Genomic DNA, 14,057 nt, shown 5'->3' on the forward strand with positions numbered 1-14,057 from the left:
TACGAAACGAGTGTCAGGATTATTGTATTGCCCGAGTGAGGGAAATCCATGAATCCTGACATGAGTTTCGTAAAATCAGTACGACTCACACACGAGTGTAATAATTTCTTTATTATCCATATTATTATTGTTGTTTTCTTTATGAACAACAAGACCCAACTCAAAATGTTTCAGCCACAACTAGAAGGAGACAACGAAATGACGTCAAATTTCAAATGCATAGTCTGAGCTAGGACTTTAGAGGCAACGTCATGTTATGACGTCGCTTCCCAAAATGATGTCAGCACACTTGTTATTACACATGGGCTTTATATGATTATTATTAACTTGGTTATGTTGAACCATATGGATAATGTATTTTCACAGTAATAAAACCTGTTTGATGCTGTTATAATCACAGTAATAAATGTTTACTGATGCTGTTATAATCACAGTAATAAAACCTTCTAATGCTGTTATAATCACAGTAATAAAACCTTCTAATGCTGTTATAATCACAGTAATAAAACCTTCTAATGCTGTTATAATCACAGTAATAAAACCTTCTAATGCTGTTATAATCACAGTAATAAAACCTTCTAATGCTATAATCACAGTAATGAAACCTTCTAATGCTGTTATATCACAGTATCACACCTTACTAATGCTGTGGGAATCACAGTAATAAAACCTTCTAATGCTGTTATAATCACAGTAATGAAACCTTCTAATGCTGTTATAATCACAGTAATAAAACCTTCTGATGCTGTTATAATCACAGTAATGAAACCTTCTGATGCTGTTATAATCACAGTAATAAAACCTTCTAATGCTGTTATAATCACAGTAATAAAACCTTCTAATGCTGTTATAATCACAGTAATAAAACCTTCTAATGCTGTTATAATCACAGTAATAAAACCTTCTAATGCTGTTATAATCACAGTAATAAAACCTTCTAATGCTATAATCACAGTAATGAAACCTTCTAATGCTGTTATAATCACAGTAATAAAACCTTCTAATGCTGTTATAATCACAGTAATAAAACCTTCTAATGCTGTTATAATCACAGTAATAAAACCTTCTAATGCTGTTATAATCACAGTAACCTTCTGATGCTGTTAATCACAGTAATAAAACAGTATTAATGCTGTTATAATCACAGTAATCACAAACCTTCTAATGCTGTTATAATCACAGTAATAAAACCTTCTAATGCTGTTATAATCACAGTAATAGAAACCTTCTAATGCTGTTATAATCACAGTAATAAAACCTTCTGATGCTGTTATAATCACAGTAATAAAACCTCCTAATGCTGTTATAATCACAGTAATAAAACCTTCTGATGCTGTTATAATCACAGTAATAAAACCTTCTAATGCTGTTATAATCACAGTAACTTTCTGATGGGAAACCTCCTTCTATGCTGTTATAATCACAGTAATAAAACCTTCTAATGCTGTTATAATCACAGTATAAAACCTTCTGATGGGTTAACACAGTAATAAAACAGTCTAATGCTGTTATAATCACAGTAATAAAACCTTCTAATGCTGTTATAATCACAGTAATCAAAACCTTCTAATGCTGTTATAATCACAGTAATAAAACCAGTGCTCCTGAATGCTGTAATAATCACAGTAATAAAACCTGTCTGGTAACCATATGCCATATAACCATAAATAAAATGTGTTGAGTGCATCGTTAAACAAAACATTTCCTTCCTTGTCCTATCTTAACCAATGGGCATAAGTTTCAAAGGTCATGGTATGTGCTGTCTTATCTGTGTAAAAGTACAAGATCCATTGCTGCTAAAAGAAAAATGTAACAAGTTTTCCATGAGACTGTCAAAATTATCAAATGTTTGACATCCAATAGCCAATGATTAATAAATGAATGTGCTCTAGTGGTGTCGTTAAACAAAGCAAACTTTAACTTTTCATAAGAGTTGTGATTTCACATGTATTACATCCAAATGGGACATATATAACAGATACAACCTCAAATTTTTTTTTTTATTATTATTATTTTTTAAGAAATATATATTTATTATAACCAACGTAGTCTGACCACGTCAAAGTTGGGGAGCCTCAACTTCATGGCCATACAATGAAGATACAGTATATAAGTTATGTACATACATGTATATTTTACACATAGACATAAATTGTAGTTTAATGTAAAAATACATTCAGAATATTTTTGTATGATTAGGAAACCTCTAATATTTTTGTTAATGCAAGTAATCCACGTTCTGTACTATATTTCAGGCTTAGAGTGTCCTTCATGCCGCAAGACCATCACCGTTACCAGGGAGAAAGTGGCTAACTTACCGAAAAACCTGGCACTGGAAAATATCGTGTTTCGATTCCAGGAGATTCAGAGCACGAACTTGACGAGATCTTCCAGCCTGGACCAGAGCTCTGACCTCGACCTTGCCGACACGTCCATGCATTCGGACTTCGACGAAACTGTGTTTTCCGAAAATATCTCTGAGGACTGTGGACTCTGTGATTCGAAATCGCCGGCCAAGGCGGTGTGGTACTGTCAGCGCTGTGCGGTCCTGTACTGTCAGAAGTGTCTGAACATCTACCACCCCAAGAAGGGATCTCTGAGTCACCACAAGATACGAAAACCTTCAAAGACTGAGTTGGAGGAGAAGACGGTCTTCTGCCGAGACCATGGGACAGAAGTGGCCAGTATTTTCTGTGACTCGTGTAAAGTTCTGCTGTGTCACCTGTGTGTGTGTCAGGGGGTTGGAAAGCACTCCGGGCACAAGATCCTCGCATTGGATGCCGCGTGGAAACATCTCAGGGTCAGTGAAGAGCTTGTTGTGTTGTTAACACAGTGAAACCTCTCAAAACTGGACCCTCTACTAACCAGAATTCCCTCAAAAACAGATCTTCTTCATAGTCGTTTTTTAGATATCAGTACAGAACAGAACCTCTCTACACCGAATATCCTTTAAAACCAGATGTTTTTCATGATCCCTTTTTGAAATATCAGTACAGAACAGAACCTCTCTACACCGAATATCCTTTAAAACCAGATGTTGTTCTTCATCCCTTTTTGAAATATCAGTACAGAACAGAACCTCTCTACACCGAATATCCTTTAAAACCAGATGTTTTTCATGATCCCTTTTTGAAATATCAGTACAGAACAGAACCTCTCTACACCGAATATCCTTTAAAACCAGATGTTTTTCATGATCCCTTTTTGAAATATTAGTACAGAACAAAATCTATCTAAACTGGATAGCCTTTAAAACCTAATTTTTATATGGTTTTTCCTGTGAGTGTCTGGTTTAGAGGGATATCACTGTACCAGACAAATTATTGAATTGCTCAATTCATTTTTAAAAATTGTTTATTATCTTCTTTTTTTCCCATGGTTGTTGCTAGATGAGGTAAGGTTATTGTATAAAAATAGCTTTAATTGATATTATATTGCCCATATCCTGCCCCACAAAAGAAATTATAGCTGAAAAATAAAATATTTGGGTATTTTTGTTACCCATTACCAATGGCATTGGGATTATAGTTTAAAATATAAGGAGCAGATTAAAGAGTTTTCTAAAGAGAAGGTGCAGCTTTAGGGTCTATACTACCAAATCAAATCCCATTGACGACAATAGTAGCAAATATGGCTAAAACTACTACCTAAAGCATATCAATTGACATAAATACCATAGATATAAATACTACCACCCCTCACTCTTAAAGTGAATGAGAAAAAATGGGAGGGGGGTAAAGCTGCTCATTTCAGAGATAACGGGTAGCGTCTGACTACCCTAGTTCCGCACAAAATTTGACAGAACTACCTCTGCCACTCGCCAAATTAGCCAATTGCTAATTTGAAAATAATTGGCGAATTTTATTTGAAAATAACTGGGTTTTTGCGATTTTTTAAGTTTAAAATGATGATTTGGCCAAATTTTCTGATCACCCAGAGCTAACCCTGTTTGAGTAGTTTTTTTCACAGGTACCCCTCACATGTTTCAAGCACAAGGCTAAGTGACACAGTGGTACTAGATAAAATAAAATTGCATACATTTTTTGCACAGATGAAACTTTTTTTTTTTTACACCCAACACACTCACATTTATCACCAATCACAGGACTTGTGTTAACTTCTCTATCAAAAGTTCAGTGCACCTTGTACTTTGACCCAGCCGGAAGTTATTTGGTTTAGTACTACCTATATTTAAATAATGGAATCTACAGAATTCATAAATTCTGCTAACATGTATTTTATTATCCATATGGGCAGAGAGAAGTGGGGAAAGAAAACCCCCATTTGTTCCCCTAGATACGTTTTGACATCATAATCTGTGCTTCACTACAGGCTTTGATGTCACAACTGTTAGGCAACAATAAACTATTTTTTTATCCATTCATTTGGGTTTTCATGTCAACAACTAACTTTGGTCATCAGCGATACATACATCAAAGCAATGATGCAACACCGTCTCGTGTTCTCAACGAAAAATTCAGAATATACATTCATTATACACCTGATTTTGGGGGGGCATTTTGGATGTTTGCCTACTATACTTTTGCAAAGCTTTACTGAGGAAGTAACTGATGTATTTAAGTTTTACTTGACGCCAGTCTGACATTTAAGTTTTTGTGACCTTTATGCCTTGTCTTTCGTGTGTGTGGTTAACCAGTTGAAATCATCATGTGAGTGTAAGCCTATAGTGTGTGTCATTATTTCAGGAATGTGTGACGTCGTCGAAGGAGCAGTTGGAGTCAATGATGTCATCGCTCACAGAGCAGAACAGCAAGTTGGAGGAGTTGACCGACGATGTCGAGGTAGACAATAAAAATAGCATAGCCACTTAAAACAGATAGGGCAGAATTTACGAAGCCGGTTTTTCTCAAATGCAGGTGTTTAAGCATTGTTAATGTATGTAGTTATATGTGTGTAAGACATAAACAGGATTTGTAAATCTGGCATTTAAAGTTTATTTTGTTTAATGATACCACTAGAGCACATTGCTTAATTAATTATTCTGGGCCGTACCCTCCTCACTTCTTTTTTCTTTTTTACTGTTGAAAATAGCATAATTGTATAGTGTTTCATTTGTTTATAAAAAGTAGTGCCCTCCCCTTGGATTTTAAGTATGGCCCTGTTATTGGTTATTGGATATCAAATATTTGGTAATTCTAACATGCAGTCTTCACTGGAAGATTGTTTTGTTTAATGACACCACTAGAGCACATAGATTTATTAATCATCAGCTATTGGATGTCAAACATATTGTTCTTCTGACAGTCTGACAGTTAACATTTTCGACGACAATCAGTTATGGAATTATATAATCGATCATTACATCGGTATATCCCAATTGCTCACTGGAACATCACTAATGAAGGTGCAATACCAGACAATCATATATTAAATTTGCAAACCTTTTATCATTTCTCAATCACCCTTTGTTAAAATTTCCATGTTTTTATTTTTATTGTTGAAATATTTTCATAGGTTTGAATAGTAGGTGTTTAATATCAATTTGTAACAAAGATATTTGTAAGTTATTGATTGATTCATTTGTGATAGTATTTGCTAAATAAAATTATTGCGGAATTAAAGTGAATGAAAAACGATTAACATTTTCTTCCTTTCTCCCAGAACATCCACAAGCAGGCGCGAGACAAGGTGGATTGTCAGTATCGGCGGTTTGTCCAGGACGTAACCACCACACTGGACGAGCAGAGGCAGGTCGTGCTGGGGCAGATCGGGAAACAGCGGTCTCACGCCACACTTTCCTTCAAGACACATATCGACCACAACAAGGAGCAGCTGCAGTCAATGGAGTCGATGGCAGAGTCGTGCAAGAAACTGCTGGATGAGGACCACACCAAGGAACTGCTGCAGAAAGCAGACGCAGTGAGGCCCATCATGGAGGGAGTCGGCGCCATGAAAACCACGTGAGTATTAGTGATGTTACAATGAAAATCATGTGAGTATTAGTGACGTTACAATGAAAACCACATGAGTATTCCTGACATTACAATGAAAACCACTTGAGTATTAGTGGCGTTACAATGAAAACCACGTGAGTATTAGTGATGTTACAATGAAAACCATGTGAGTATTAGTGACGTTACAATGAAAACCACGTGAGTATTAGTGACGTTACAATGAAAACCACGTGAGTATTCCTGACATTACAATGAAAACCACGTGAGTATTAGTGACATTACAATGAAAACCACGGGAGTATTAGAGATGTTACAATGAAAACCACGTGAGTATTAGTGACGTTACAATGAAAACCACGTGAGTATTAGTGACGTTACAATGAAAACCACATGAGTATTAGTGACGTTAAAATGAAAACCACGTGAGTATTAGTGACGTTACAATGAAAACCATGTGAGTATTAGTGACGTTACAATGAAAACCACGTGAGTATTAGTGACATTACAATGAAAACCATGTGAGTATTAGTGATGTTATAGTGATCAATAAGCAGACGCAGTGAGGCCCATCATGGAGGGAGAAACCATGTGAGTATTATAAGCTGTATCCTAACCACACGCAAGCGACAATATTTTCAGAAACCATTGATTTCAATCACTGTATCGGAGCGACATATTAATTTAGTCAAGTGCACGACACAATACCAATGGGAATTGTTTGTATTTTTCTTGCGCGACACGAGCGACAAACCTATATTAACCAGTCAGACAAGTTTTAGTGATTGATAACAATTTCAAAATGGAGACTGTGTGTAGAATTTGGGTGTGTAGCTTACTCAAAAATGTGTTGTCTGCAAAAAACTTTACTTATTTGTCAAACGTGCTAATTATATACAAGAACGCATCACATAGTAAATTTTTAACACTGTCATCTGACAATTACATATTTCAGAAGGGATAAACTAATGATAGTTCTGCTTTCAGTGCTGAGTCGAATACCTCCAGTTACAAAGAACTGATTACTTTACAACCGGTGCAGTCCGAGATAAAATCATCTGTGTCAAAGTTCAAGACTTCCTCGTTTGACTGCTTCAAGACATTCACTGGTACGTAACCATGCTGCGTTGGTAGCACAAAAGACCCTAAGTGACAATATGTTATAAAGAGTTGATGTATACATTGTGGTATTTCAAAATTAGCATCAAAAGAATAATGCCATTAATATATCTTCTCAAACACTAACTTATAGAAACAAAATCAATAACCACAGTTCCGTACACTGTGTTTTCACTATTAACTGTTTGTCCAGACATTTATTGATTCATAATCCTTTTTGTAACACCAAGTAGCAGATTTCCCATCTATCTATCCATCCATTTCTTATCCATCCACCTATTCACCCACCAAAAAATCATCCATTCACCCACCAAAATTCATTCATTGATTTATTCAATCATCCATCCATCCATCCATCCACCCATCCATCCATCCACCCATTCAATTCTATCTTTCATTTATTTCATTCTGCAGGTGACGACAGTGAGAAGTGCGCCAGCCTCGTTCCCACGATCCGGTCGGTGGCGTCTCCCGGCAACCTGGACACGCCACGCGTCCAGAACAAGTGTCTAATCACGTGGGGCTTCAACTCGACGACGTTCACCGCAGAGCCGCTGTCAGGCAACAGCCTGTGGACCGTCACCGTGGAGCGCAACACCAACCAGATCCGCGACGTCACCGCCGGCTACCTCTTTGGTGTCGGCATCGCCGCGCAGGTCCTCGGCTACAAGGACCAGGTGGGCATCAACGGCAAGTCGTACGGTGTCGTCTGCTCCAACGGCGGCCTCCACTTCTGCTACGAGGGAACAATGGACCTGTTGATGCCGCTGGACGGTCTGCCGATGTCGGTGACCGTCTCCGTGGTGTTCGATCACAGCGACAGACTGGTGTTCGCGTACACGCTGACCAGCGCCGTGTGGGGAGACACGCTCGTCGGGAAGCGGGTCATCACGAATGAGGCGTTTAAAGACGCGGTACACCCAGTGTTTACCGTCAGTCATAGGGTCAAGATGCAGTTTCCTACTCACGTGTGATTATGAGGCATTTAAAGATGCAGTACACCCAGTGTTTAACGTTGGTCATAGGGTCAAGATGCCATTTCCTACTCACGTGTGATTATGAGGCATTTAAAGACGCAGTACACCCAGTGTTTACAGTCAGTCATAGGGTCAAAATGCAGTCTCCTACTCATGTGTGATTATGAGGTATTTAAAGGCGCTGTACACCCAGTGTTTACAGTCGGTCATAGGGTCAAGGTGCAGTTTTCTACTCACGTGTGATTATGAGGTGTTTAAAGACGCGGTTCACCCAGTGTTTACAGTTAGTCATAGGGTCAAGATGCAGTCTCCTACTCACATGTGATTATGAGGCATTTAAAGACGCAGTACACACAGTGTTTACCGCGAGTCATAGGGTCAAGATGCAGTTTCCTACTCGTGTGATTATGAGACATTTAAAGACACGGTACACCCAGTGTTTAGTCGGTCATAGGGTCAAGATGCAGTTTCCGACATATATGTGATCACGAACGAGGCATTTTAAAGACGCAGTACACCCAGTGTTTACCGTTGGTCATAGAGTCGAGATTTAGTTTTCTATTCACATGTGATTATGAGGCATTTAAAGACGCGGTACACCCAGTGTTTACAGTTGGTCATAGGGACAAGATGCAGTTTCCTACTTACATGTGATTATGAGGCATTTAAAGACACTGTACGCCCAGTGTTTACCACGAGTCATAGGGTAAAGATGCAGTTTCCTACTCAAGTGATCACAAACGAGGCATTTTAAAGACACGGTTCACCCAGTGTTTACCACGAGTCATAGGGTAAAGATGCAGTTTCCTACTCAAGTGATCACAAACGAGGCATTTTAAAGACACGGTTCACCCAGTGTTTACCACGAGTCATAGGGTAAAGATGCAGTTTCCTACTCAAGTGATCACAAACGAGGCATTTTAAAGACACGGTTCACCCAGTGTTTACCGTTGGTCATAGGGTCAAGATACAGTTTCCTACTCAAGTGATCACAAACGAGGCATTTTAAAGACACAATTCACCCAGTGTTTACCGTTGGTCGTAGGGTCAAGATAGTTTCCTACTCATGTGTGATTATGAGGCGTTTAAATACGCAGTTCACCCAGTGTTTACAGTCAGTCATAGGGTCAAGATGCAGTTTCCTACTCACGTGTGATTATGAACGAGGCATTTAAAGACGCAATTCACCCAGTGTTTACAGTCAGTCATAGGGTCAAGATGCAGTCTCCTACTCATGTGTGATTATGAGGCATTTAAAGATGCAATTCACCCAGTGTTTACTGTTAGTCATAGGATCAAGATGCAGTTTCCTACTCAAGTGTGATCACGAACGAGGCGTGTAAAGACGCGGTACACCCAGTGTCTACCGTTTGTCATATGTGTGAAGGTGTCAGCATATAGATGTACCTTTTTAAAAATAAAATGTGATATTCATTATTCATTCCATTGCGACATCATGTTAAGTGACTTTCTACATATCGTCCATTCCATTTTATCATTGAGTGCTGTTTATAATCTTGTTCTATATATATTTATCATGAAGACACTGGTATAACCAGATGAGGCCATTATATAATAGTATATGAATCCCCAACCCCACAGTGTACACCAGTGTATTTAAGATTTTCTCTCAGCCTTAAGCTGTGTTCTCGTTACGCAATTTGTCGCATGCAACTTGTAATGAGAAATAGGAAATGTTCTAATTGGTATGCCTACGACTCGACTTGGGTGTTCTCACAGAATGATTCGATCATATGTGACAAGTGAGTGCAACAAATCGTATAATGAGAATGCTGCTTTAAGTATATCTGATGAAAGTAAGCTATAAAAGATGTCTATCTTTCATGGGCTATGACGTCATTGCACTTAACAAAGGGAGTATGAGGTCGTTGGCACTATATGATGTCATATTAATGAGATTTGGTGATGTGAGGTCATCATGCAACCATTTTAGATTGGTATTTTATGATTAAAACCTTCATTATGAAAGCTATCGTGTTAATTTGTAGTGTTAAATTATATTTAACACATGAAACAAACATGGCGAATATGAATTTATTTATGACAATTTTTCAGCTATCTTTGTCTATGCATGTAAAATAATCGTTTATTTATCTAATGAATGAGATAATGACTACAGATAATAAAACGAAGCAAGAAAATAAATTACACTATTTTTGCTTTTCCAAATGACTTGCATTGAATTCTTATATCGTATTTGACTGAACTGTTTGATATTTAAAATCCATACGTTTGACTGAATTATCATCTGAAAAATCATCTGTATTAACAATTTACATGCTAGAAGGACTTTAGATATGTAGTGTTTAACATGTAGAGAATAATTTTATTTATAATCTGCATTCAAGTGGTGGTTGAGGGGCAATTTGCAGGATGCAATAATTAACAAATAGACATTCCCAATATTTGTTCTTCGCATTTAGCTGTCAGATTCATGTCTGATGGTGAAATGCAAGCCAGATTGATTGTTCTTACTGTACATGTACAAACAAAACAAATGAAAAGCAATACTTGTAAGATAAAAGGGTAAAAGTGACAAAACATTTTTAAATTAAACCACTCATAATCCGTCCTTTCATATAAACCAGGGCCCGTGCTTATAAAACTTAAAGTCTAGACTTTAATATTAAAGTCCAGACTTTAACGTAATGCTATTTGAATGGCGTTGCCATGACGTTAAAGTCTGGACTTTATTAAAGTCTAGACTTTAAGGTTTATAAGCATGGGCCTGGGGCCTACTTCACTAAAGTCTCGTAACTTTGTGATCTTGCAATTTCATCCAATACTTGTATGGATGACCTGAGCTTTGTGAAGTTGTCCCCAGGTCTTTACACTGCACCAAAGTCAAGACCATGAATGTTGAACGTAAAATATGTATGCCTAAAATAATAAGTACAAACATATTTAACCTCAAAACATTTCACCTCAAAAGCACAGAAATGTTATGCTTTAATTGGATTATCCACAACTTTTCAGCTGCTGTTAATAACATTACTGTGCTAAAAAGACTTCACTGTGCTCAAGACGGACAACCTGTTGTGCCCAAATTAAGCTTACTGCACAGGAGAGCTATCAACTGGGCAAAACATTACTTGATAGCTCTCATGTGCGAGCGATTTTACCAAGTTTTTCGTCTCTTATTTTATTTGTTAAATTTGGTCATGCGTAGTAAAACATCTCACCGTGTGCGGTCTACATGAGCTATTAGCTGAGACAAGTTCATCAACTGACCAATGAAAACATGCAATTTAATCAGAATGACATCGTGACAGTCGTAAGCTAACTGGCTTAACTCTTGGCTGATTGTGTGTGGTGAAATTACTATGAGCTAACAGTTCAGCAATAACACTAAAGTAACGTTCTGCTCAGCTGATGTTGAATTACGATGATAATTACTTATACATTTATACATTTTATTTAAATAAATAATGAGCATTTAATTATTTAGATAAATCATTTAGCAATACTTTTACGGACCTAAATGTGCAAACATTCTTTAGCGATTTCGAATGAAGAAAAGTAGCTCTCGACTGCATTAGGCTTTAATGTAATGAGATCTAAAACCCAGATAAACATAACTGCTGATGTGTTTAGTTGGACTTGTTAAGAGCTTGTCATTTAATCCTGGGTGATTTTGCGGTTTTAGTGGCTTAGATTTTCTTAGAGGCAGCGTAGCACTCGAGTTGTAGCACTTGAGTTGACATACTGTAGGCTAGATTCTGTGACTGGAAACAAACTTCATCTTCAGGTAATGCTTCTTATGACAAGCCTTTTTGCAAACATTTTAAACACTAGTGTTATCTGAAAATGCTCTCATGATTTCGTTAACATGAGCCGAGATGAACAGTATTGCCTTGTAGGTCGTAAAGTATTATCAATGTAAATAACGTGCGTCTAGTCAATGTATAGATATCTAGTCAATGTATAGATATCGTTGGTGTTGAGAACAGTGTACAAAACCAGGTGCATATGTGGGGCAGGCTCTAGACAGTGCTAAGCTACATTTCTAAGGGGGGGAGGTGGGGGTGATTCAGGTCATGCCTCCAGAAAATATATTTTAAAAAAGAAATTCACTTGGACTGGGAAGTTCGACCCCTAAAAACTCCCCATATGCACATGTCTGAAAAGACAGTATTTATAATAAAAAGGGGTGGGATGTAACTCTGTGGAGTATGATAGGTCATAGTGTCAAGTCACCTCAATATACCTGTTGTATTTATCTCCCATTCCAACCACAGGCAGTTGCATAGGCGTACAGGCTCGCATTTTTGTAAGGGGGTGGGCAGGCTGTTGTTGCCCACATTAAATGAAAATGCCCGAATCTGCCCCCATCTTGTATGCTTATGGGCAGTTGAATTGTTAGGGTTCTTACTGGGTTATAATTATATTCTTGTATTAAGAATACTCAGTTCCTACATCGGCTCCAAATGTAACCAAAAAATCATCAACAGACGAATGATCTGCATTCTATCTACTGAGCTAATAGTGAAATTCCCCACTAGCTACTGCCAGTAGGAGCACTTTATACTGATACCACTGTAACAACATTCATACAAGTTATGGTAAGAAAGAGATTTATAAATCTTCAAAAAATGCTAACTGCATTGCTGGCTAAGTTAACCTTGAATCACTATGATGTAATATATCTATAGTATATTATTTAGTATCATTTTCCTGTACTAAAGTACAAACTGTTACTTTCTTTTGTTTAACAACACCACTGGAGCACATTTATTTATTAATCATCGGCTATTGGATGTCAAACATTTGGTAATTCTGACACGTAGTCATCCGAGAAAACCCACTACATTTTTCGTAATGCAGAAAGGGATCTTTTTATATGCAATTTCCACTGGTTGGAAAGCGAGAAAAAAACAATCAGTTGAATGCATTCACCGAGGTGATTCGATCCTGCGACAAGCATCTGAAGCGAGCACTCCAACCAATTGAGCTAAATCCCGCCCCTACGTTATAGAACTACACATTCATGAGAATTGGAAACACTTTACATTTTTGGTTGTGAGCATCTATAGGGTTGTGCTATTTTAAGCTTTTAGATATTCATGTTTGTGCAAACGTTGGACAGTTTTTATTGCAGGGATCACGTGTGAGATGGTTATTACAAGTCCACTGTTAATCCTCGTGTATGTTATATGTTACATATTGAATGTTATTGTCTGTTCAATCTACATGAAATTTTAATATTTTTCAACTATCTTTTAAATTAAAATTGCCATAACTAAAAGAGACTTTTTTTTAATGATTTGTCATATGCAATGTACGATTTTTGAAAATGTTACGAGAGAATGTTTTAATTATAATAATAAAATGTTAGAACTCGTGTGTGGTTTTCCTTTTGTATTTTTAAAATTTTTGTTTGTTGATGGACGTCCTTATAAATCTATTTTTACCAGAGGTTATATTAATCTCCCCTAAAAATCAAATAGGCCATTGGCTACATAGGGTCCTCATACCGCTACTACATAGTTTTTAAATGCCCTAATAAAAAAAGAAATGTTTTATCTAACGACGCACTCAACACATTTTATTTACGGTGATATGGCATCAGACATGGTTACGGACCACACAGATTTGAAAGGAAACCCGCTGTCGCCACTACATGGGCTACTCTTTCTGATTGGCAGCAAGGGATCTTTTATTTGCGCTTCCCACAGGCAGGATAGCACAAACCATGGCCTTTGTTGAACCAGTTATGGATCACTGGTCGGTGCAAGTGGTTTACACCTACCCATTGAGCCTTGCGGAGCACTAACTCAGGGTTTGAAGTCTCTATATGGATTAAAAATCCCATGCCTCGACTGGGATCCGAACCCAGTACCTACCAGCCTATAGACCGATGGCCTAACACGACGCCAGTCTAAATATGCCCTAATATGTCCTGAACACAAGACAAACTGATAACAGTAAAACAATTGGGATCCACTACTCATTTGTCACCAGTGTTTAGGGTACCCTAAAAATTATATTTGTTTCGTTGGAAGTCTTGCCAAATCGGTACCCTCTAATT

The 14,057-nt window shown here is 37.5% G+C and overlaps 1 protein-coding gene across 2 annotated transcripts in view; it reads left to right on the forward strand.

The window, feature by feature from the left end:
• LOC121388174 (E3 ubiquitin-protein ligase Midline-1-like) overlaps positions 1-9,449 on the forward strand; it is a 46,986-nt gene extending 37,537 nt beyond the window's left edge. For both annotated transcript variants that reach the window (XM_041519426.1, XM_041519425.1), the window contains 5 exons: positions 2,256-2,800; positions 4,707-4,802; positions 5,623-5,921; positions 6,900-7,021; positions 7,446-9,449. In XM_041519426.1, the coding sequence (XP_041375360.1) occupies positions 2,256-2,800; positions 4,707-4,802; positions 5,623-5,921; positions 6,900-7,021; positions 7,446-8,005 (1,622 nt within the window). In that variant the 3' untranslated portion in view covers positions 8,006-9,449. The remainder of the gene's footprint in view (positions 1-2,255; positions 2,801-4,706; positions 4,803-5,622; positions 5,922-6,899; positions 7,022-7,445) is intronic.
• Positions 9,450-14,057: the final 4,608 nt, after the last annotated feature.

This window comes from Gigantopelta aegis, chromosome 14 (genome assembly GCF_016097555.1).
Source record: "Gigantopelta aegis isolate Gae_Host chromosome 14, Gae_host_genome, whole genome shotgun sequence".
Lineage (NCBI taxonomy): Eukaryota > Metazoa > Mollusca > Gastropoda > Neomphalida > Peltospiridae > Gigantopelta > Gigantopelta aegis.